Consider the following 27,334-nt stretch of genomic DNA (forward strand, 5'->3'; position numbering starts at 1 on the left):
GACTCATATACATAAAATTAGCTCAATATGCGAAGGCGTTTAGAAAAAAGTCTGTATAACTCTTCGTTGAGGAATGACGAAAAGACAAAATGACGGAATGACGGAAAGACAAAATGACGGAATGACGGAAAAGGGTAAAACTACATGGCCCCGACCACTGTGCGGCGTGGCCATACAAAGACGTTTATAATTCAGAAAGGTTTCATACCTCATTGTATCAGTCTTGGCTATATCATGTTATTTATTAGGACAGTTGTGTGTTTTTATGGTGTCCAATAGATTAAAGAAAGATATAGGTCTTCACTATTTATTGAATAACGCAGAATTCTGATAATTCATGATTTACTCTCTAGTAAGTGCCGTTCGAGTTTATTTAAGGCAAGCAATAAATTCCCTTATTAAGCATATTGTTTCGCGGTCATCTTTGACTCAGCTACTTTTACTGCACCTGCAGTACCTTTTACCATGCATTAATGGGGTCATCTTTTAAACTTTACAGTAGTCATGCATATATTTTTTTATATTCTTTGTGACTCCCTGTTCGAATTCGTATATGTTACATATTTTCATTGTGAAAAGTGTACATGAAAAATAAAAGATACATGTTTACACAAATACCCGTACATCAAATATTGTATTTATCAAATATTTAATTTCTCAAATCTTGAGTAGACTTAACAGAAGTCTGATCTTGAATATTTTCCTCCAATTTGTTCTCATATTCGATTCTTCCATCCGAATATTTCGTATAAACTGCAACAATCTAAAACATAATACATATTATGATGAAAATGAAAGAATATGGTGTACAAATTTATGACATCAAATCACTACGCGTATTGGAAAACATAAGCAAAGTAACATCGCTTTTAATACTTTTTTTCTGTTTATCCTTTGGTGGTTTTTTCGTTTGACATTGCGTTGAAAGTTTGTCTTCGACTTATGGGTTATATTATCCCTTTAGTATCTTCCGCCTCTCTTTTACACTATACGCAACTATACGGACTTTATTAAAAGGGTATGCACCTGACAAAAAAAAACCCGACTCAACAGAGTTATGAGAAATTAGACTGGAATCGCCACCACTACACAAGTTTTAAGGTCACCATCATGAACTGGATGACCGATACGATATATCTGTGTCTTAACCCAGTAGTGACATGTTTTCGCTTCCTTAGGTCTTCACATATCAGAATAGTCGTCTAATCTGTAAATTGACTGATATTGTCCTACTCCCGTATGTGACATTTTGACGGTGTGTACATGTAGATTCCGAGTCGGATGATGCATGCAAAGCAGCAAACACTTACCATGTCGACGCAGCCGGTCTCATAAGATTCCCTCAGTTTTCGTTTTTTTCCTTGATGTATATCCTCGTAGTGGATTTATGAAATTTTTATATTTGTTGCCTCTAATTTAAATATTAATAAATATTGTAACATTGATAATAACATTGTGAAATTTACCACATCAAGTGGTAACCCTTGGAATTATATGGTATAGGAAGAAAAACCTTCGGCAAAACAAATGGCCTTCGTCAGTGCTGTTCTTTTTTTTTCAAAATTAATACATCAATCTAACATTTCTGTGTATTCAAATGTACAGTTTTATAGTAATCATTCGGAGCACAATTATTTTTAAGGCTTGTATAATTTTTGCAGTTTGTGTATCGTGGTCATTAAATGGCGATCCAATGCCTAGTTGGCTTGTTGGTTGTGTTTTGAAGACAATTGAAAATATTTTTGAAGTGTTTTAATTAATTTTAGTATTTTAACGGTTTAAATAGACACAAGGCATCTGTCATGACTTGTTCAATAGTAAGACTAAGTTGAAGGTGGTCAATTGCTTCCAAATATTGAAAAGAATAACGACAAATCGGTAGTTAAAATTATTGGAAAAGGTTTATGATCATCGTTTCCCAAATACCATACATATGCCGAACTATGATTTATCGAAATCTGGTCCGTTGATATTTTTATTTCGCATAAGGTTACATTTGAGATGGGTTCGAATTTGTTCACCGATTAAAATAGTTTGTAAGGACTTAGCGAATACAAACATGTAAAAGATTAATGTGATCATTCTATGTATTAAGCAATATCTGTCTAAGAAGATTATCTTCTTTGATTTGAAGGTTTCGAAGACGTTTAAATTATAAACTAATAGATTTATATAATACAACGTACATGTAGGACATTTGTAGAAATGCTTCTGAAATACCGTTTTACTGTTTTGATGTCTAAAGTCAGCAGTACTTTCATGTTTATATTCTGTTGTTTACTACTTGCTGTTTGCTAGCATTTATTATTTGATTTTAAAATTTTTGTAACAATATTACTCTTAATGGGTTTGTCTTTATTGTTTCCCTATCTTCACGAAATTCACAGACTCCAGCTCGACAAAATATGCCATGGTATCAAATATCCCTTTCTAGGCTACATATCGGTTAAAAAGCGGGTGTAAGGAAATTGGTTGAGAACATACCTCAAACAAGACTCGTTCGCGCCACTTTGATAATTGATTCACAGTTTTTCTAGATTATATAGCTTGAAATATCGGATAGACACTTATCTACGATCATTGACGGCTTGATGTTGACCTTTTGATGTTTTGTTTTGTGTCACTGGGTTATTGTCTCGTTATCGTAAAACTTTCATCTCCTACTACTTGTAATCATATTTTTATATTGATCTGGTGTTCCGTTTATAACTTTAGATAAACACGATCAACACATTTTATTTATATAGTCTGTTTTAACAGACTACACAAGGTAAACTTGATCGCAGATCTTTGAGGGTTTATATATGTTAAACGGCTTGAACGGATTTATATGGTAACCTTGATGGTAGATCTTTATAGTTTATGCTAGATTGCTTTCAATAAACTCCACATACTAGTCATTACGAGGATTACAGTTTTTGTACGCCTGACGCGCGTTTTGTCTACAAAAGACTCATCAGTGACGCTCGAATATTTTTCTTTAAAAGCCCAAATAAAGTACGAAGTTGAAGAGCTATTAACGGACTCTTTAGGCTAACCCTGTCACATTCTTTATGTGTTTGTCCCAAGTAAGGAGACTGTTATTTAGTGGTTGTCGTTGTTTTATGCCTGTCATATTTTTTTTTCGTAAAGTGTATTGTAATTAGGCCGTTAGTTTTCTTGTTTTGGATTGTTTCAGATTTGTCATTTTGGGGCCTTTAATAGCGAAATGAGTTTTTTCTCATTGTTGAAGGCTGTATGGTGACCTATAATTACTGTTATCTTTCTAGTGGATAGTTGTATCTTATTGGCAACCATCCTCTCATACTTTAGTTACCGTGACAGAACTTTTTATAGTTAGTGTTAAATTGCTTTAACATACCCTATAGGGTCATATTGATGACAGACCTTTGATAGGGTGACCGTCATAATAGATCTTTGATAGTCTGTGCTACATTATTTTAACAAACTTTATAGGGTGACCGTCATAGTAGATCTTTGATAGTCTGTGCTACATTATTTTAACAAACTTTATAGGGTGACCGTCATAACAGATCTTTGATAGTCTGTGCTACATTATTTCAACAAACTTTATAGGGTGACCGTCATAGCAGATCTTTGATAGTCTGTGCTACATTATTTTAACAAACTTTATAGGGTGACCGTCATAGCAGATTTTTGATAGTCTGTGCTACATTATCTTAACAAACTTTATAGGGTGACCGTCATAGCAGATCTTTGATAGTCTATGCTACATTATTTTAACAAACTTTATAGGGTGACCGTCATAGCATATCTTTGATAGTCTGTGCTACATTATTTAAACAAACTTTATAGGGTGACCGTCATAGCAGATCTTTGATAGTCTATGCTACATTATTTTAACAAACTTTATAGGGTGACCGTCATAGCAGATCTTTGATAGTCTGTGCTACATTATTTTAACAAACTTTATAGGGTGACCGTCATAGCATATCTTTGATAGTCTGTGCTACATTATTTTAACAAACTTTATAGGGTGACCGTCATAACAGATCTTTGATAGTCTGTGCTACATTATTTTAACAAACTTTATAGGGTGACCGTCATAGCAGATCTTTGATAGTCTATGTGAAATTGCTTTAGCAGACTTTACAGGATAACCATGCTAGCAGATATATGATCGTTTGTGTTAAACCGCTTTAACAGACTTTAGGGTAACCTTGAAAGCAGATGATTGATAGTCCAGATTAAATGTGTTCGTACATACTTTGTCAAACTGTAGTTTTTTCTTTAATGTAGTCTCGAACACTGATACTTGTTCACAGCTAGCACCCAATGATTGGATCATTTCTTGGAGCTTCGCATTAACTTCCGTCAATAAATCAAAAAGACTTTCTTTTTCGCCCTTTGCCTCAAGTATTTCTGTTAGTATTTGAATATAAGGTGATCCCGATTCAGGACTTCGATATGCAACATTTCCTGTATTGTAAAAATATGAAATTTACATCTACTAATACGCTGATAATATTCATAAAAAGTAAATAGAAAAGAAGAAAAAACAAACCAAACCAATGATATTTGCAGTATTTAATTTTTCTCTCTGTTTTTATACGTTGTATCTGTGTCTCAACTCTCTAACGACATGGCTACGCAGTCTAAGATTTTTATATACCAGAAAAATCGTCTGAACAACAATTTGTGCCTACTTCTAATTGTTTCTTTTCGACTTAGACAGGATCCGCATGGCGGTTGATTCATGCAAATTAGAAGATGCAAACCCTGTCGAGGTACCCGGGTACGATCCTTTTGGTGTCCATACGATTCCATAGGTTTTAGTTTGTTATCTTGATATGTATCTTCTTGATTGATTTATTATATTTGAACATCGATACAACTACTGTTGCTTTAATTAATACATCGATTGATATACACTGCATGATATACGGTGGTAATATTTTTATATGTTATAAACCAAGAAGATAATACAGGTAAATGGTACGTTAAATGCAAAAACTGGCAATCGTTCTGTATTTGATGATATCAGTCCCGGTTGCAAAGGCTTTAAACAAATCCCTTATCTGTATAACGTCATGTTATGTGAAAAAAACATCAGATTAGGTATATAATAATAGTGTATATGATCTGGCTTTTTCAATGTCACAAATCATATTAACCATATAATAGTTGTTTTCTTAGTTTAATTAAAAAATATCTGAACGTGTCACTGATGTTCAAAAGTTACATTACATTTGTTTGCATAAACCGTAATTATTTATGTAAACTAGTTGTTTGTCTGTGCGTCTTTTTGATCTTTTACCGTGGTGTTTATATTACACTGATGAATTTCGAATGCCTCTCTATATTTTCTCTCTTTTTTTATGAAAGTGTATTATTAATCGCCCAATTCTTTTTATTTCTTAAGAGAGTCATATAAGTTGAATTTGATTAGGAAGGGAGACATGCTAGTTATGCACAGTCTTTTGTTGTTTTGTGTGGTTTTTTTTTAGACTAAGCTGAATACGAATATTTAGTAATTAATGGGTGTTTTGTTTATTTTCAATATGAAATAAGGTTTTTTGTGAACACAAAGTTTATAAAATAATTGTAGTAATTTGATAACTACGGTTAAATTTAAGGATATTTTTTTTCTGATTGTTGTCGATTGAGAACTTGACATATTGCATACTCTGACACTTTATTGTTGTTGAAAAACATTCAATTACGTGACCAAATATTTCTTTTGAATTGAAAGTGTCGTTACATTGCTGTCACATTGCAATATAACCTCAATTTTCCTTTTTTCATACATGCATTTGTTTCTAAATCAAAGAGTCTTTGTGAGCACGCTCACATACCCCACACCCAACCATTGTCACTGTGCAAATCTCACAAAATTCCTAAGTTCAAAGACTCAGACCTCCTTCAAAAGTCAATTGATAAAAATTTCTTGTGGATAAGCACATCTACATATTATGTCCTAATTATCTACAGAGTTTCATGAAATTCTGTTGTGTGGTTTCAGAGGAGTTGCGATGACAAACTGTTGCCAAGTCGGGAATATGACAGTTGTTTTCCATTTGTTTGATGTGATTAAGCTTTTGATTTCGCCATTTGATAAGGGACTTTTCGATTTGAATTTTCCTTGGAGTTCGGTATTTTCGTTATTTTACTTTGTTTTTGCAGTAGTATATTTAGGCAACAAAATTAAGATCAAAGGGGCATAACTCCTAGAAAAGTTAAATCATAAATTCCTGTCGATATGCACATCTACATAGTATGTCCTTATCATCTACAAAGTTTCATGAAATTCTGTTGTCTGGTTTCAGAGGAGTTGCGATGACAAGAACAGGTCGGAGGGATGGACGGACGAACTAACGGGTCAAAAACATATAATTTGAAATCTAGGGGAATATTTTATAACATTTAACATAAAAAGAAGTAAGTTTCACATATTCACCTTTCGTAGTAGCATACGATACAAGTAAGTCTGATTCAATCGCTAGTTTTGGTATACTTTGTACTATGGCCGCATCAGTAGTCAAATTATTGTCCAGTCGACAACTCTACAGTAAACAAACAAAAAATCGCTTTATTTTTTTTTAAACAAGGAGATTAGACAGCAAATTAAAAGCTGTAAGAGTAAAAAAAGAAGCGAATTTGTTACATACAAAATCCAAATGTTGACAATTTAAAAGGCCGAAGAAGAAGAAAAAAAAGCTGCTAGCAACGAATAATGAAAAAACAGGTGTACATCACGCAATAAACAATATTCAATAGGCAATACGAACTTTTATTTATGCCTTGAATTATATACGGTGCCCTTCTTCAAAATTAAACCAATCATCGCCTAATACTTCGTTTTCATAATTCCAGACCAACTTGTTGTAATTTCCTATCACGGGAAGCCATAAAAAAAGGCACTGTCTCATTAAACATTTCATATATGGTTGGAAAGAATTAAACAAATTTACCTGAACAAAAATTAGTTTTGGTTTTCCAAGTAAACTTTCACATTTCTTAACTTTTCTTATAACATTTTCCAAAGTAATGGATCCATCCCGAGTCGATATTCGTCCATTTTCCCCATGACTTAGTATAGCCATTCCAAAGCAATCACAATCTGTTTGGTCAAGTGCCATAACTACAATACATTGTGGCATAATTATATGAATAACTATAAAAGCTTAGACTAGAAAATCACATTCGTGACCTTTGAAGTTGACATAAGACCAGTTACCACCAAAATGATACGTTAAAGGAAAATGATTGTCATGTTTATGTGCTGATTTTGTTTCACTTGACGTAACAACTTTTACCTAGTAGGTTTTATGTCTTATGTCATCATTGTCAGGTCAAAAATTCAATTAATGCAACCAGAAAAGGAGTGAGATAACATTAACGGTACCAATTTTTCTGCACAAGATGCGTGTTTCGACAATCAATGTCTCTTTAATGATGCTCGATTCCAAAATATTTGCAAATCCAATGAAGAGCGTATAAGCCTAAAAAGAACAAAAAGTTAAGGCAAAGCCGGGGAAGGAATCAGAGCTTTGCATGAGGGAGATACGTTCCTTAATTTAAAATAATTTCCGAAAATTTGTAACAGTAAATTTTAATAACACAAAATCCGTATCTACATGCCAATACCAGTGAAAAGTATACACAATACAACAAGAAATGATAACACTAAATGTTTTACGGTTAACACTGGAGGAGACGTCGATATTCAAATAAACATTTCAAGAAGCGCAAATATTCATACCGTTTAATTATCAAAAAATATAATATAAAAATTAGAATTTAAAAAGCAGAACACCAGTTCAACGTACTTACATGATATATACGAAAAAATAATGAATTGCATGGACTTTTGTGTAATAGAGGGGCCGAAATGTAACACTATCGAAGGTTTTTCTTCCGCATGTGTGGAACGGAAAAAGAAATCCCGGATTATGAAAAATATATATAAAGTTTTAACATACACACCATCACACCTTTAATACTTATGGGATACTATTATATTCTAGATTTTAGCCTTGACATGTAAGTAAAATTCAAAATGTAGTTTTAAGGAACAATATAGATATACTGGTTTGAATTTAATGATGCAAATTCGTCTTTTACTGGAAAATTAGAGCTGTTTAGAATATTTGCAAGCGTGGTTTTCTTTAAAAATAAGTGATGATGAATTGAAATAAAATATTTTAAAATACTTCCATTTTCTTTGAAAACTGTGGGCCCCAAAGTAGTTATAACCTTGTAAAACAAAATTTCTTTGATATGCCGTAGTTAAAATGCACTAGCAATAATGTACTGAAGACAATGTATTTTAAAATAATGCATTAACGGGTTCAGAGGGAATGTACTATTAGTAACCCATCTTTCTCTTTTTTTAATTCAAATTCAAGTAAACTTACTAAAAGCTTACTTAAACTTCATCGATCCGAAGTCCCAAACTTCTCTGCTTTTAAAAGTTACTGGATTATGGCATGATGTAAATTTAAGTTGTTTTTTATAACTGGTGATGGGTATTCCTTTTTCTAAATAAATTGTATAGATTGCTTCAAATTTATAAAACTCATTAGGATTATTGGGCCTAGTTTAATGTGTAAAGAAACAAAATATTGATGAGTTTGTTACAGTTTTATTTTATACATATAAACTTTTTATTCCTACATATTTCCTATATACAATTACCGTAGTCGTCCAGGTAACAGTCTAAGGGTATCTGTTTACAAAATATGCCGTCTATCCAGGGGTAATAGAACGCTAAAAATGTAGTCCAGTATTTACCTTGGATTAACAGTTAGTTTCAAAAATATAAACACATGATAGTAGAACCATCTAACTCTATACCAGAACTTCAACATAGTAATTGATGTAAAACCCACACAAAACATGTGCATTGAACGCAACACACATAATAGGCTAACACTTTTATATCATTTTAAAATATGTATGCAATAAACCATAAAAAATATAAACTGCTTTTAAAGTTAAAATTATATTTTTTGTCTAAATTTTCATTATTACTGACTTCAATTTTGTCTTATCGATGATGGTAATGCCTTTTAATAGAAGAACAATGTTTTACATTTAACGAGAGAGTGAGGATAAACCTAAACGTAATATCTGATGCCAAAACGTCAGGGAGTCTATGATGAGGATGTGATAAACTAAAGAAAAGATAGAATTTAATTTTTAAAATAATTTATTGAACAAACAGTTTACCGTAAAATATTTTCCATATAAAAATAAGAAGTTATATTGATGAGTCTTTCGTAGACGAAAAGCGCGTCTGGTGTACACAATTTTAATCTTGGTATCTATAATGAGTTTATGGTTGCCAATGATACAACTATCCACCTGAGGTCAAATGACGTGCACGGAGGAAAGAACGTTTTGAGAAAAGGAAGTTGAATTCAATATTTCGCTGTGAAGAAATGAAAATTTAAGACATAAAATAATATAAATAAAATTACACAAGTATAAAAGCTAAAATAACCACGGAATAATGAAATACACGATCGTGTACGCAATCAGCCTATTGATGCAGATCAACGTTTGTCCGTTTATAGTGAGTGTGCTTTGGCGGGGCTTACGTTTATTTGAAATATTAAGGTTTCAATTGACCAATGAAAACTACTGTTACTTAACGAGTTAATCTACTTAAGTTTGTTTGAGTGATTATTTCGTAGGACCTGTCGCTAAGCTTGACCGCAGTTAAGTATATAAATAGAAAATGTTTTACTTGAAATACACTTACACCGTTTGAGTTCACGGTCCATTTCTGCAGTTGTACAATTTTGCAGTATTTCTGTTTGGAAACCAAGTTTTGTGAAACATGTTTGCAAACGTTTAGTATCATTTTCAGATCCTAGTCGTATTTTGTCTCCACACATTTGAAAATTGAATATCGCAAAATATCCTCTCCTGTTGTGATTCATGAAATAATACTGTCCTCTTCGATCTAGTACAGAGATACATTTTGTAAGTCTGCAAAAAGACTTTTATTAATAAACTATTCAACTTAAATTAATTTCAAAAGCAGTAATTAAAATTGCATTTATTTAAGCCCCAAAAATATCACTATCGACATTTTAAAAACTTATTTACCCATAGTACATAGTATCATATATAAACATGATAAATAAACTCGACTACGACATGGGAACAAAGCGACAGTTATACACAAATTTTTAAATAGACATAATTATGAATGTTTTATTAGATTTATGTAAAACAAAATAATTCTAGTTAATCATTTTAGTACTGGTTGAGACTACGCATAAGATGTGTTTATCTATTTCATTTCTGAATTACAGTTCATAGCATGACTGATGCAAATAACTCTTAGAATATTATCTTCACGCTTGTGAAACCCGTGCCAAGTAATAAAAAGAAATGATTGTTCAAAGTATTAGCAATATGTAGCAACACAAAATATGATATGAAATAGATGATAATAAGCGATACACTATTTAATATCGGTTTAAGGAAGGGATCAGTCTTTTGTTTTTAATGTAGTTCTTAAAAATTGCTTTTCGTTTTCTCTTCGGTTTACAAAAAAAAGGTCATGTTTTAACGGTTTCACTACGACGTATGGATTTTGATTGTTTGTCCTTTGGCATCATCCATCGTTTTTTTTCAATGAACAGACAAGATTATATCAATTGATTGTTCGTTGCTTAACGTCTAGTGGCAAATAATTCATGTATGTTCAGGACGAGATCAAATAAACAATAAAGACAATAGGTAGATCCTGTAATAGACATGTGTAACATATATGCTACACGGAAGTCCTTAAAGATGAAATTATACATTCAACTACATTCAAGGCCGCCGTACGCTCCACAGAGAGTTAAATATTAAATAATCATGTCACTGCCACAGCTCAGCTTAAGGCCCCTCTGAACATTTAAAAGTCCCCACTATGTATTGGTTACCTAAATTACACAAAAACACCCGTAAAATACCGTTTCATCCCAGTCTCTAATAATTGGTCTACTAATAATCTTTCGGCGCTTTTAACGAGTTCCTTAACTTCTATTAAATAACTTATCATTAACTTTTGTATTAAAACATATGAAAATAGTGGAATTAACTATTTTTGGAGTTTAAAAATTTCTTTAGATGGTTTAGATAAATTACGTGCTTTTGATAGTCCTTTTGATTCGGTTGATAGTTTTTAATTTTCCACTCTTTATACTACACTTCCACACAATCTTATCAAACAAAAGTTTTCCTATTTAATTAAATGGTCGTTTGATAAATTTGATTGCAAATTTATTTTATTTTATAACTCGTATACAGCCTTTTTCTCTAATGAGAAAAGGAAATATGCTAGATATACTCACTGGAGGTGTGATGACATGATTAAAGCAGTAAACTTTTCTCCTCTACAACTTTCATGTACGTTTCGGCAATAAAGTTAAACGACAGGTTGTAGGTATTCCTATGGGCACCAATTGTACCCCTTTAATAGCAAACTTGTTACTGTACTGTGATGAATCACAGTGTATGGCCAAACCCAGTAAGACCCGTCTAAATTTCGATTTAATTGATAAGTTCAACAACACTTACCGTACGTTAACTAGATGACATTTTTTTGTTAAATAATGACAAATTCTCTAAATATACTGCAGAAATTTACCGGAGGAACTTACTTTAAATAAATCAAATAGTAACAGCAAGAACTCTCCTTTTCTAGATTTAGATATTTCAGTTTTATACAGAGAAACCTTACACATAAAATTACGACAAAATGGACGATTTTGCTTTCCCTATTAACAATTTTCCTTTTTTGGACAGTGCAGTTCCTTTGGCACCGTCTTACGGTGTTTATATATCACAAATCGTTCGCTATGCCCGTGTCTGTAGTTACGTTTTGGATTTCCATGAGCGAACATGTAATCTGTGCAAAACTGGCAAATTATTAAGTCAGGGATTTCGTTACCACAAATTACTTAATATACTCATTATATATAAACTTGTTTTTATTCCCTAGTCTCCCTTGGGGGGAACCAGCTTAGATAGTAATCAAGTAAATAACAGTGCTTAAAGATATTAATATTTAACTTACTGATCTGCAAACGCACGTCCTAAAATAGTCATTAAGAAATTCATATATTTTCATTAGGAATTATTACACAGAAATATAGTCCCGATTATTCAATTAAACAGAATATTTTGATAACGACAAACCCATTTCAAATGTTTTGATTTGAGCCCGCTTATTGAGTCTTATGTGTGCCTAACTCACGTATGGGTTGTTAATTGATACGCCTGTTATCCTTGGTTACGTTTTACTACCACTTGGACGAGGGTATCACAAGCCCAGTAACTAGTATTTCTTTAGTGGCATGGAAATACGGATATTGTTTGGATTAAGGAATAAAGCTTTTTTCTACACTCACTCCAAACACACAGCGTCTGGCGTATTAAATTATAAGTCTGGTACCTTTGATAACTATAACCTTTTTGGGGATTTCTTTGGTGAATACTTTTACATTGTGTTATTGAATAGGCCTTCCAATATTTCAAAACGAGATGAGTCTAATATAATTAAAATGTGCGTCTGACGTGGTAAATTAGACTCCTGGTAGCATGGGTAAGTTGAATTACTTTTTCTAGAATTTATTGATACAGATCTGATTTTCCGTAAAATAATTCTGCATACAAATTATAATAGAAAATAAATATAGTGGTTTTAGGAAGTTTGAAGATATGTTAACTACTATTGCCTCAAATTTCGTGTTATAATGTAGATTTTCCTCACCGGAGCACAATTTTCAATCAATGGATGTAATATTTAATAATTATCTAATAACTATATGAATGAATCAAATGAGAAAATATTATTTTACATTTTGCTGCACTAGTTAACTGTCAAACAGTCATTGTTTTTTCCAACTTGATGGACCTAACACAATAATTTGCCAAATTTGGATTGGTAATTTTATGTCATATAATTCAAAGAGCAAATTAGATTGACGCTTGATTTGAAACGGTCATTTAGATCTGAACAACTCTCTAAAGACTGAACAATAAATATTACCCATCAACATTATTTTCAGTCGATAAGTCGTTAGACTCATTAGCGGCGGAAAATGCAATACTGATCAAACAAATCGTTTGCAGTCAATTAAGATCTGTTCAGTCTAACAAAAATGTTATTTTCCAAAGAAAGTGGTTCATTTCAAAATGTCATTAAATATTTCCATCAATTTAAAACCTAAATTAACATACCTCCACTAAGTAAGCTGTTAACACTGGAAAATCTGGAATAAATTCGAAAAACTTACAGCCTGAGGGCTAAAATAATATACTTAAAGAAAATATACTTTTCATTTTATAAAATTTCAAAATTTAAAAACTTTGCTTTTAGTGTGGTTTTTAAAAAAAAAAAAATATTTTTTTTGTTGTTGTTGCTGTGCATGTATTGATTTTGTGTCATTGATGGAAACCCCATATCCATTGTTTTTTCTATTAGAATAACCTGGAAAATCAACTCCTTAGAAAAATGATGTCTACAATACAAAGTGTAATGTTTTATGATTATAACCCTGACATCTTTGATGAGTTGTCAGTAGAGACTTGATATCTTACGTCTGTGATGTTTTTAGTATACCTTTGTTTGTTATGTATACATTATATCCTAATTCTAATTCACCTTTTACATAGATTACGTAGACTATTTTTTACGTTTGCTCCATTTTTTCTCTAACTACCCTAAAAAATAACCGCTTAACCGTTGGTTGATATAGTCGAGCGTTTGGTTTTGTCAGTTTTATGGACTTCCCCTCTTTGAATTAATATTGGAATTCGGTATTTTTGCTTTAACTTTTTTTTATCAGAGAAAAAATAAGCGACGTTTCTGAAACATAATGTTTACCCATGGTAAGTATCAGATGTATGATCCTTTAAATAAAAATAACACCCAATAAATCATTTGCGTCCGAAGAGCTTTTCTAGACTGACTTTCACCAGGAACGTCCATAGCCAAAAAAAAAAATGACAGCCAATATTGTATTTGAAAACACGAGTAGATAAAAGATTAAAAAAACAAATAAAAACTAACAAGAATTGCCAAATCCATCCAAGGTCATTTTCGATGGAACATGATTCAAATCAGATTATCTTCCGTTTACAGTACAAAACTCAATAAAAAATGTTACCTCACATAACAATGCATTGTATAGATGCAAGATTCGTCAGAAAAAGTAAAGTATAATTTATGTCGATTGTGTGTTTCCCTTTCAAAAACAAAATTACTTTGAATAATATTGAGCAGCTAAACTAGATTTTGCACCACAGAGAGGTCAACACTTTTTTTACTGGTACACGAGCGAAAATCGGATTGTATCTACTAAATGTATAAGAGATCTAGATGTTTGTAAGTTTTTACATAAGATGTTGGGGTGTATAGATCTGAAAGAGTTTTTATGTAGCATTTGATAGACCCAATATAAAATTTAAAAACTGTTACGACAGTTACGTAATGTAGGTATCTAGTAGTTGAATTTGACTACAAATTGACACTGATGGTTGGTTGAAAAGAAAACTTTACGACAAAAATGATGATTTCAAGTTCCCAATTGTGAACTGCCCTTTTCTATTTATCAACATTCTAGCAGCACCTGCATACGGTGTGTATGTCTCCCAGTTGATATGATATCCCAGGGCTTGTATTTCCTATCATGATTTCCTTGATAGAAGGGTGGCTGCTCACAAGGAAGCTATTAAACCAAGAGTTCCAAGTGGTGGAGTTGAAATCATCCCTTCGTAAATTTTACGGACGCCATCACGAGTTAGTTGACCGTTATGGAATATCCGTTTCACAGATGACAACGGATATGTTCTAATTGTCGTAACTACAATCCCGTTCACTTTTCCCCGAATGTGACCTACCAAAATTAGACTTATCACCGGATTTGTCCTTACATGAACAACACGACGGGTGCCATTTGTGAAGCAGGATCCGCTCACCTGAGATCACCCCTAGTTTTTGGTGGGGTTCGTTTTGCTCAGTCTTTGGTTTTCTATGTTGTGTTTTATGAACTGTTGTTTGTTTGTCTTTGTCTTTTTCTTTTTATCCATGGCGTTGTCAGTTTATTTTAGTGAGTTTGAATGTCCCTTTTGTATCCTTGGCCTCTCTTTGAAGAGAGGAGGAAGAATCATTTTTTTAATTAAGTTAAAACTTCAAAGCACCAAAGACTTAATTTATAATTGTTAAGGAATTTCCCTTCAGTAAATTGATTAATTGCCGTTGGCGTATGTTGGATTACAAACTGAATGTCAACACCTTATTCCGTTATAAAACAGCTTATATACTTGGATTAAACAAAAAAACCGACATATTTTTGTCAGCAAGGACAATAACATATTTGTCATGAAGGCAATACAGATTGCCTAGCATCATTTTTGTCTTTGAAAATGAATATTATAAGTATGGTATTATTTTATATATTTTTTTGTATTTAAGACGTTTTGCTAAGACAAAACCTATTACATACTTTACAGTCTTCAAGACGGAGAGATCATAAAAAGCGAATTTAGACATTTGTTAGTCAATCGATACCAAATATGATTGTCGTTTTAATTGTATCGATAAAGCCTTTAAGATTTCTTTTAATTTAAGTTGATTGACGGCGGAATTGTTTTGTGGTGTCCATAAAATGACATCATACTGTGCTTTCAAGAAAACGATTGGCTTATCAACATAAACTACTAATATTAGCGAAAATATATTTTATCAATGAGTGGAAATGCCTACATACACACTATAAATTCTGCAATCTAGAAAACTGCAAAAATGTGCTTCTTCGTTCAGTATGTACACCTAATTTTATTGCAATAAACTTTTGAAATATTGTCTTTTTGATTCTATGAATATTGCATTTTCTAAACCGTAACATTTGCGTTCGAAATAAACAATTAATCTTGCTCGTTACTTCTAAATCGGTCACTTGTTACAACCTGTGATCAGTATTGTGATAATTGCGGTCATAGTACATGTAGCATTGACATGTTATCATTAACACTGGAATCATAATTTTGCAATTTAGTCCGGATACGAAGAACAAGCTAAGTATATGTGAAAAAGAGGAGTGTTTGTCGGCGTCAAACAAAAGATTTTGCGTACATCATAGAAACGAATTGTTATTAAGTTATTTACCTGCTTTCACTTTCCGATGAATAGTTTGATTCTGAAAAAAAAACCCAAACAAAAACGAATATGTTTCATTAAAGGATCGGTTTGATAAAAAAGTCAAATTTCAACGATTGTCAATTTCGTATCACCATAAGTGAAATTAAGAAAATATAATCTAAAAGGAAGTAGACGAACAACTGCAAACATTGTCTATACCCTGTTATCGTGGTTATCTTTTTGAACGAAAAATAAAGACCAATAGGTCAGAATGTTGATTCTTTCTGATGTAATGGTTCAAATTGTGACCACACATCCTGTCCAATGTATGTTTATGCATTAATATTTATTATCTATTGTAAAAGAATAATATATAAAGTTGTAGTTAACACAGAAAATGGAGCTTTTTATCATATGATTTATGTGTTAGAAATATTTCGATGCATTTTTTTAATTCTTTTAGATGAAAAATATCATATGAAAAGTATTGTGCTAGAAATGGTCGACATTTGTTAGTTCATAAAATGACGAAACTATGGGAAAACTCATTTCACTTAATTGAACAATGCAACAAAATACAAAATTGTCAATAACTGCAAGTAACTATGCAAGTAGGGGTATTATACCTAACACACGGTAAACCCTAATAAGTTAAAAATGACACATTTTCGTCATACAATTCATAGAACCAATTTTGTCTATTCATAAGACAATATGCATATCACATAAAAAAAATGTGGTATGATTCCCATGCTCACAACATTTGTTTCTAGTGTAAAATACTAACCTTTATCATGTACTCTCGAGTTCAGTGGCCAATGTTATTCAAATTTTTAGAGCTAAAAAAAAAACAAACAAAGACAACAACGGAACACCTAAAACCGTTTAAGGTTAGCATTGCCTTAAGGATTTGCAACCATACTCCACCTGCAACATTTACCCGATAGCATTGATAACTTACCATTGTCAGATACACTCAGTCGTCTTAAACTGAAATTAAAATAGAGAATAAAAGGTATTATCAAAATAACTCAAGTGGTCTTTCTAATTTTTGCATTCCAGACAATAGCGGTTTTATCAATATCAAGGAGTAATGTCATTTCAATACACCCCCCCCCCAAACAAAAATACAAAAAACAAAACAAACTCCATCTATAAAATATAATAATAAGGTGATCTGATATGTTTTCCAACAAGGCGATTATCAACCATAAAATATAGAACGAATATGTAGGTTGTTTCAATCCAAATGATGGCGACCTAATTCCATTTTAATGTTGTATGCATTTAGAACATGTTGAACTGCATCTGATTATTGACAGAAATGATAATGGTAGCATAGTATAATTCCATGACCACGATAGACCAATTCTACAGAGATGACCAAAGATCTAACACAGGCAAAGGATATAATTAATAAAATATTAATTTTACCCTTGATTTTTAAATTTTAAGTTGCTTTAGTATCATATGGGGGAAAGAAAGTAGAAGGAGATATCCATTAACGGTAATTTTGTTTCATTTTCTGTGTCATTATTGTTTATCAGTGATTTTCGCCAGAAAATTGACTTCTTTGTGCATTTGGCTGTACCAACATTTGGTTGTACCAACATTTGGCTGTATCAACATTTGGCTGTACCAACATTTGCTTTATTAGACTTGTTTAGTATGTAAAACCATCATATTCTTCAATACCATTTCTTGAATTTCTAAAGTAAAGTCTACTTAAAACAATTCCAGCACACTACAAGCAAATGTTACTTAGCCCCCTACATGCACGTACCTTGCACTATCATCCAGTAGGTTGAAATCATTATCAAGACGTGGACTTCTGTTGGTGTCAACTGCAAATTGTAAAGAGAATATCGCACAGATAGTTTCAATATCAATATGACGGGAGAGGGTAGTTCAAAATAACAGCAAAAAAGGATTGCAAATTGATCATAGGAATAAATAAAAAAAGTAACACACAATTAGGTATTGGTTCAAAGTTTAGAAGGAAATAAAATTGAGAATGGAAATGGGGAATGTGTCAAAGAGACAACAACCCGACCAAAGAGCAGAAAACAGCACAAGGCCACCAATGGTTTTGCAACACGGCGAGAAAATCCCGCATCCGGCGGCGGGCTTCAATCTACCAAAGATTAAAACACATAACAAAGATACAAGACAGAAAATTATGGCCATTACTTTCGTAAAGGTTGAATGCAGAGGAGAATAACAAGCATATAATGGCATTTAAGTGTCAAGATTGAATAACGAAAGAATGCCCACCAGCAAGAATTATGGGTTAACAGTAAATGCCATCTAGAGATACAACATGTTCAAAAATATTAACTAGATATTCATATGATTATATCTAGGAATCTAAACTTTTTGGTATATCATTTGAACCAATAGATCACACTAGCACAAAACAGTGTACATACATAAACAATATAATCTATATTATTGTTATTTGGCATTCATTTTTGCAGGTTAAAAATATCCCATTTGCAGTGTCTGCTACTATTTCGTCTTTGCGATCATGATGATGACTGACGCTAATTAGTGCTTAAAAAGTAAAAAGATGTACAGAACACCTAATCGGTAGAATGAAAATATATAATACACATGTGTGGGATGACTTATAGAAATAGGCGTTTTGGCGCCCTTATACAGAACACGTTCATTCTTTAAGGGTTAACTTTCAAGAATGTCTATAGTTGCCAATAATTTCCATCAACCAGGTTACAGGGTGTCACATAAAAAGGTATAGGATTACAAGCGCATAATCAAAATGGATAAGTCGAATAGAAACCGGCAATACCGTGGCAAAAAAACGAAAAAAAAATTAAATTAAAGAATAAATAGTATACATGTACAAAGCACTTCATACAAAACTTAAGACTGAGCAACACGATCCACACCAAGAACCGGGTCTGATCTCTGAATATTTGCTATCTCACAAAATAAATGATAATTATAAAAACAAGTTTAATCAAGCATTTTGCAGACCATGCAATCTATAATTGTAAGGACGATATATGTTTGTAAGGATGGTCAAATATATTTTTATAGATAAGTGTCAACATGTACGTATTGTAAAAGCAAATGATAATGTTGACACTGGATCGAAGTTATCCTTATGTTAAAAAGTCGTTATGATAAATCATATGTGTATTAAGATAGCGTTTAACAATCTCCGGCGCAGAGCTCACATCCGTTCCGTACTTACTTCGTATCACTACACTTAATATTGTATTGTAGGAAAATATGCATTCTGTCACTGTACTTGTCCAAGGCCACACAATAATCACAAAACTTATTTCCTGTGTATATTAATGCAATGGAAGCATTTTGGAACCATTTGAAGTTGTTTTTTACACAAATTTCTATGTTTAACTCGGCTATCCAAGATGCACTGAGTGTACTGTGAGAGGAAGCATGGGGTATATGGTAAAAATCAGTTTTTGTGTCCAGATTGAACGAAACAATAGAAATTACACTTGAGAGTTATGATATCAATGAAAGGCATAAATATTCCCCCCATTTTACAACACATTTTGCACATATTTCTCCTCATTATGTGTAAAATCATATGGAAAATCAGAATTACCTCCCTTTGACAGTGTATTTTTTTAGCTGTGTTTCACCATGTTAAGTTGTAGAACAAGTTGTAAATAAGCACTTTTCAAATATTTTAACACTTGAATAATCTGACCGCATGAAGATATTCATTTATTTTTACATAACGCATTGCGTTTCTTTATTTAAAAAAAATTGTAGATAACTTTTTATGATTACATGCCCTTCATCTATGAAACTAGTGTTGAAATGTTTGTAATTGGATTACTATGTTAAATAATTGCTTTTAAATATTTTAAATTGTTACTTTAATCTTCCAAATGCAAAGTTTGGTCATACCCAGTCTTATTTTTTCATATTTGGCACTTTTTTCTACTTCAGTTTTGTCTGTCTAGTTTTGGCGAAGAAACCATCCTGATGTTGGGGTAACAGGAATTTCTGCAGAGTGATTGTCAATGACATTTTGTGAACTTTACAAGTAATTAAAACACAAATTTAGTAAAATGAAACATAATTGTTGGTTTTTTTTGTATGAAACTGCTTAAAAAAACCTTTGAAAAGTGTTTTTGTGGTCTTTTCAGGGTATTTAATCAAACACTTCCATATAAGGCAAAATTTAACTAAGAGTACATCAAGACTTTAGTTTCTAGATGTACTTGCAATACTGGTCAAAGCAAACACAGAAAACAATTCATATTTATTAAGCATAGTATTTTACACCATTCTTTTACAAACAGTCAATATGCAACTTTATATACCAAATATACATTGGCCGCAGTATGGGCTGTAGTATAAATTTTCCTCTATCTTTACAAGTTCAGCATTTATGAATGTTGTATTGAAACTGGAACTTGAAAATTGGATACATTACATGATTATTACAAAAAAAGAGGGAAAAGCTACTAAAAAGTCCCTTATAGGGGTAAATTCAGTAAATAAATATACGTCATCAGGGACCGCCCATTTGGGGGAGAGCTTTCTGTATAAAACTGAAGTCATGTGCTCTTCTGATTGGTAGATAATGTTTGTAATAAATATTTTTTGATAGATGGATAAAAACTAGAGTTGAAAAAAAATTAAAAATAAATGCTGAATGTACTAAATTTTTTTACTACAGGGTTGAAAAGTAATGGGGGTCAGTGAAGGAATTAAGTGCGAATCTACAGTGTTTGTAAACAAGGCCATGTGAAGGCCCAAAAATGCCGCATGACCCTATGTTTTTATTGTTGCAAATGATAGGGCTACATTTGTACTTTCATGAATGATATATGAAATTTTCTAATTTCTAAAGGTAAATCAGGTATAAATTTAATTCAAGACATAGATTAGCATTACAGTCAATGGGAGATTTTTTACTGAATTTACCCCTGTAGTGTACTGAGTATACGGAAAGGAAACGAGCGCTGTACGGAGATTGAGCGTTTAAGTGACAGTTAAATCTTTAAACCGTTTGAATCAACATTGGATCATGAGAGCTATGCAACGGACACCATTGTAACAATGTAGAATGTATAATAGGGCCAACTTTTTTTAATTTCAAATAATAAAAACTTCAGAAAAATGGTGATCACAGATACAATGAATCTTAAGAAGTCTTGCGAAAACGTGATACTGATAATGCATAAAAACTATCTTTGGTTCTACATAATTAACTCCGTTTTGAAATAATTTAACCGAACACAAAGTTATACTCAATTAAGAATAGGAAATACATTCCCAGGCACTTCAATCAAAGGATAGTAAAAACTATGAGGTTAAATGTCGGAAATGTTCGACTGAACGTGAAATGCACGTTGCTTCGAGTATCTGTAATATGTATGTGCATGTTTGCCTTTACAATAAATAACAGAAACATCGAAACGACTTTCGGGCAGTATCAGTAACTAAATATAATACGATACCAAATTAGGTCTAGTACACAAACATCGTATAAAAGTCAAAACAACGGTTACAGGTTGCAAAGAAACGATCTTAAATGAAAAGCAAACCAAATTATAGTGTTAATGTACAATGTATACAGATTATATTACTTATTTACAAATTTCTAAAATCTCTACCAGTTAAAAGAATGTAGAAAGGCCGTTAATTTGGGATATTCAAATAAATCATTTTAAGATTCCCACTGACTAGGAAGCTCCTAAATTTGTTATACTTGTGACGTTTGTACTTCTGCTATTATTTAATGCAGCAGTGGTATAAATACAACTCACATATTCCACTAGTAAAAAAACCTTCAACGATTTTTTTTATGGACAGAAAATCAGATAAATAAGGGTTTTCCTTTTAAGTTTGTAAATTTAAAAAGATGTCATGGAAGGGTTAGAATATCCTCTCTGCTTCGGACCTTTTATTATGATGCCGCTCAGTGGGCAAAGTCAGTTTAAGGTCATATTCGTAACGATACAGGAAAGTATCAGAGAACTAAACTTCATTATTTTTTATGCATTTACCTCACATGGTCCAACTGTTATCACAGTTATCGTTCATTTTCTATCGTGAATAGCATGAAACATGATACTACCCTTGAACAAAGAATTAACTTATTTAAAATACCACATTTGTCAAGGGATACATATAAGATTATGAATACTTCATAGTATGTCAGATGTTGCATTTGTAGTCGTGTACAGCCATGCATAAAATAAGTATTTAGATTTGTAGCAACCATTATTTATTTCCTTTCCGGAGTTCATATTACCCAAATGCACGTCAGTTTAATATGTAAAGTTCTAAAGGATAAATTGTGGTGTATCCGTTTTCTTAGTTTTGAAATTGACATATTATCTAGAACCATTGATTATGTTTATTCTATTAAGTGTTAATAAAAACACCTACTTGAACGTTTGCGCCGCCTACTGCTGGAATTTATTCGTTTCCTTCTGCCACTTTTAGCTGCTGACCGTTCTTTTGAGATTTCTGTCCTTTCATTATTCGGTGAATGAATAATGATATCAGGTGGTCGTGGAAGATTTCTTGAAGACGAAATATGCAGCGGTGAAAGACTAGAAAACAAATAAAGTTACCAATTTGCTGATTTTTTTTATGATCAGTCATATTTACACGTTGGTTTAAAAGGAAATACAAAAAGCACTATAGTAAAGTGAAAAAGTGTCTTTTTATGTATAACAGTTCAATATGTTTAAACATGATGTACGTGTATTGAAATTCTAAAAAAAAAAAAAAAAAAAACTCGAGACAATTACTTTTATGATTTACATGATTTAAGATTTTGATCAACAAATAATCGCAGTGGCTATGTGCATAATGTTATTGGTAAAAAGTAGCCATATTACCAACTTATTGTGAGTGATATTAATGTTAAGGGGCAAAGCTCTTCGATTTATCCTGTTGCACTTGGACAATCAATTACACATAAGACATTGAAAGATGAAAAAAATCAGTCAAATAATTGTATATAAACAATTTCTATGTCATTTGGTCTCTTGTGGATAGCTCTCTCATTGGCAATCATACCACATCTTCTTATTTTTACATCATACATTTCTGTTTTATTCACATGCGTTTATTCATATGTTCTAGACAGGCAACTCATTTTTGATTTGTGTATAAAGTAAGAATAGATATAATACATGTATACTTTAAAAAAGTTGCATTTGAAGCATCTCACCGACGACTTAAATGATTTCCTGTTCCTCGTGGAGATGATCTTCCGTCAAGTAAGGTGATTGGAGTAGCATTTAATGTCTTTGGAGAACGAGGCTGACGTCGTTTCGCATCACTTTTTGGTTTATAAGAATGCATTGTAGGTTGTGTTCGTTGCAATCAGGTAACGTCAGTGCATGTGACTTTTTTCGCCTTTAAATTTTCCTTCAGCTGTTGCAATACTACATGTTTTAGTGTCTAACTAGTTTTTTTTCAGATACACAGATATAAAGAATCTTTAAGTCCAGTCTGTTTTCGTCACTTCGCTTGTAAAGGAAAACATGAATATTTAAACAACATTTCCTTGTTAATTGTTTTATTGGTAGTTATATATTGTATAATTGAGTAGATTAAAATATTTCAAAAAAATAAAAATAGAAAAAAAAAATAAAAGTGTCCAAAAACGTAACTAAAAAATAGAGATGATACCAAGGAGCCATTAAAACATACAACACCATGTCTAACAATTTAACGACGAAAGAATGATGATAATGATGATGGATGGCTGCTAAACGTGCACCGACAAATTAATATGCATATTCAGAACGAGAATATCTTAATGTAATATAAATACTAACCCTGCTTTGTACTAGAACGATACGCTGAGCCGGATTTTAAACGTGCTAGTTCACAAGGTTACAGTCCGCAGGAAGACCTGTCACCTTACCCGGACACATTATTCTGACTCAGAGCCAGCCAGTCTTTGCTCTTACTTCTTAATGCCGCATGCTTAGCGGAGAAGCAGCAAAGACCAATTTTAAAGTCTTTGGTTTGACCCGGCCGGGGTTAGAACCCTTGACCTCCCACACTCCGGGCGAAACGAGGAAAGGACAAACGGCAATAACAAAATCCTAATTATTATACATAGAAAACATAATATGCAAACCGTAGTGTTGTTAAAATCCCGGGTGACTTCTAGTTACTTACTTCCACGTCATTTGGACTGTAATGGATAGCTGTCTCATTGGCAATCCAACAGCATCTTCTTTTTTTTAAACAGAAGTTTTTAGCTTTCCGAATGATATTTATACACAATCAAAGACCATTGTTCACATATTGTATGCATACTTATTTTGACAAAAACTCCTGTAAAAGTATGTAAATTGTAATATACTGTATTGATTATTCATAGCGAATTGAAAATTAAAACTTGAGAATATTAGGTAAGTACTAACGCATAATGTGTGATATAGAATGATTCAGGTATCGATTGTTTAAGCTTGAATGAAAACTTGACTGCACTGTTGAATAACGTTATATTCGTAAGTCATTCAATAAATATTTTTAAAATGACACCATTTTTTAAAAAGGATAATACAACTTACTTTTCGTTGTTTTCAGTATATACGTACTCGATTTTGAATATATCCTAATAACTAATTGTATAATGTTTTGTAAGTCCATATATTTATACATAGCAACACAATAAACAAACATGTGACTAGATAAGAGGTACATTGTACATAAGTGTGTGCAATAAAATTATACTTTTAAATCAATTATAGTTATACAACCTTTTGTGTCAAGTTATAAGTAAGTTGTAGTCATATTTTAAAAAAATTGTCACGAAAAATCACAGGTGTAATACCTCTTCCGAGAAAAATTATTTTTTCTTAGAATCCAGAGTGGAACTACTTTTATTTTGAATTGAATTTTGTGAGAGTTTGTATTGTATTACTATCAGTTTCGTATATAATATAATGTTTTAGATTTTAGTATTTTTTAGTAAAGTTTTAGAAACCTATTATCATGCATGATTATCACAACAGAACATCATCAGAATCGTTTTATCAATACCATGATGAAAAGATCTACATTTTTTAAATCCCCGATGCCTAGGTGTTTCAAAACATTTAAAACTGCCAATCTGAACGAATTAGAAAAGAATTTGACCTGCTCCGAAAAGTCATTAAATACATGAATACAAAATTAGCAAATCGTGAGTGGGTATTTAAAACTTTTAACCAAAAGGGGGAATTTTGCGTTAAATTCATTATGCTTCAAGTTCTCTACTTTCCTTTATCTGGTACGGAATAAGGACACTGAATAATAAAACGAAATATATTTATCTATTTTCGTGTCTGTGATAATTAATTCTTTTGGATGGTGGTGGAGAGTGCACGTAAACTATTTAACCCCAACGCATTATGTGCCTAAGCCAAGTCATGCTATCTAGACTTTGTGTTATTCGTTTATATAAATAAGAAGATGTGGTGTGAGTGCCAATGAGACAACTATCCATCCAAGTCACAATGTGTAAAAAGTAAACAATTATAGATCAAAGTACGGCCTTCAACACGGAGCCTTGGATCACACAGACCAGCAAGCTATAAAGGGCCCCAAAAAGACTAGTGTAAAACAATTCAAACAGGAAAACCAACGGTCTAATCTATATAAAAAACGAGAAACAAGAAACACTTATGAACCACATCAACAAACGACAACCACTGAACAACAGGCTCCTGACTTAGGACATACGTTGAACTTCACAGTCTCGAAGGAATGTTAGGTGTGATTTGTTGTACTGTTCAATACTTTTTGGTAACTTTTTGTATTCAGTTTTATGTGCGTCATGTTTGATTTTATTTATAATGTTTAATAACATAAACAGTACTAGTTTTATGCACCAGATACGCATTTCGACAAGAAATGTCTCTTCAGTGATGCTCGAGGCCAAAATATTGAAATTCCAAATCTAATAAAAACATATTAAGAGCATATACACCTAAATGGACAAAAGTATAGCCAAAGACGGGTAAGGACTCAGAGTTTGATATTTAAATCAATTGTTCTCTTTTGTTATGATATATATTTTGTTTTACTTAAAAATAAAAAGAAAACTGTGTGGTCAGTGTACACACAGTGCGGATCATAGTACAGTTAAGCACAGTAACTATATCATTTTACAGTATCTGTCATATATTTCTAATGTAGAATGATAAATAAACAGACGAAAACGTAATAATTTTTAAATAGAATAAGCAATAATATCAAATGTATTGTTTTTATAAATTCGTGATATAGATTATAGATGCGGACGGGTTTTTATCACGCCTGCAGCGATCCAGGTGTGAAGACGACGCACAACTTAATAGGTAAAAACATTAATATTTCACGGACAGAGCGTTTATGAGAATTAATAGAAGCATTAAAGATTCATCTCCAGAAAAATATGTCTTTAATATGGAACGCCTCAGCTGTCTTATGTGGAACTCTGATATTACTTTATGTTGTTTTATTATTACTTGATGATATTTTGTCTTTACTTAATATGGTTTTGACATTACATAATGATGTTTTGATATAACTCAATATGGAATAGTCATTACGTAATGATATTTCGATATTACACGATATGGTTTCGTATTGACTTGATATAGTTTTGTCATTACTCAATATGGTTTTGTCATTACTTGATGTGGTTTCACCATTATTTAATGTGGTTGTGTCATTAGTCAATGTGTTTTTAACATTACTTGATGTGAATGTGACTTAACGTTATGTAGTTGTTTCATTACTTGATGTGATTTTGTTATTTCGTAATGATGATTTGCCTATTCTTTATATGGTTTTAACATTACGTAATGATATTTCAAAATTTGACGATTTTACACTACATGATGTGTTTGTTTCATTATTTGATGTGGTCCTGTCATTCTTTGATGTGGTTATCCCATTACTTGATGAGGTAAAATCACGTGACCAATTCGAGAAAAACCTGTTCTATTTTTAGATAGATTTCCATGTTGTATGTGCCTTGGATGAGTGTGGCCATCCATCTAATTAGAGTTCAAATTAAAGTTAGGGTTACTGTTTGAGTAGAACTTTGAGTTAGTTTCCGATTCCGAATTCAAGTCATTATTAGAATTAAAGTTTTAGTTAGCATTGAGTGTTGAGTTGGACTTCAAGTTTGAGTCACATTTAAAGGTAGAGTTCTAGTTACACCATTAAATTTGAGTCACTTTTTGAGTTTGAGTAAGATTCGAATTTAAG

At 32.1% G+C, this 27,334-nt stretch overlaps 1 protein-coding gene across 2 annotated transcripts; it reads right to left on the reverse strand.

Annotated features, from left to right (window-relative positions):
• Nucleotides 1-293: 293 nt before the first annotated feature.
• On the reverse strand, nucleotides 294-24,791 carry LOC127701895 (caspase-7-like). 2 transcript variants are annotated; one of them, XM_052205873.1, is made up of 13 exons: nucleotides 24,694-24,791; nucleotides 23,307-23,607; nucleotides 22,514-22,680; nucleotides 17,895-17,955; nucleotides 17,073-17,101; nucleotides 16,139-16,169; nucleotides 13,210-13,241; nucleotides 12,044-12,062; nucleotides 9,728-9,957; nucleotides 6,933-7,102; nucleotides 6,419-6,524; nucleotides 4,229-4,440; nucleotides 294-763 (listed from the first exon to the last, which is right to left on the reverse strand). In XM_052205873.1, the coding sequence occupies exons 2-13, from the start codon at nucleotides 23,438-23,440 to the stop codon at nucleotides 650-652; spliced, it is 1,305 nt and encodes a 434-aa protein (XP_052061833.1). In that variant the 5' UTR covers nucleotides 23,441-23,607; nucleotides 24,694-24,791; the 3' UTR covers nucleotides 294-649. The 2 variants fall into 2 exon arrangements, with proteins under 2 accessions (XP_052061833.1, XP_052061832.1); XM_052205872.1 differs by having other exon boundaries at nucleotides 24,667-24,791.
• Nucleotides 24,792-27,334: the final 2,543 nt, after the last annotated feature.

The sequence above is a fragment of the Mytilus californianus genome, unplaced genomic scaffold, assembly GCF_021869535.1.
Source record: "Mytilus californianus isolate M0D057914Y unplaced genomic scaffold, xbMytCali1.0.p SCAF_5, whole genome shotgun sequence".
NCBI classification, from domain to species: Eukaryota; Metazoa; Mollusca; class Bivalvia; order Mytilida; family Mytilidae; genus Mytilus; species Mytilus californianus.

Coding starts and splice junctions, on each gene's coding strand:
- LOC127701895 (XM_052205873.1), bottom strand. CDS start 23,440: ATGCATTCTTATAAACCAAAAAGTGATGCGAAACGACGTCAGCCTCGT. Junction 7,103..9,727: donor GGACCGTGAACTCAAACGGT/GTAAGTGTATTT, acceptor AATGTATTGTAG/TTATGGCACTTGACCAAACA. Junction 4,441..6,418: donor ATCGTATGCTACTACGAAAG/GTGAATATGTGA, acceptor TTTACAATACAG/GAAATGTTGCATATCGAAGT.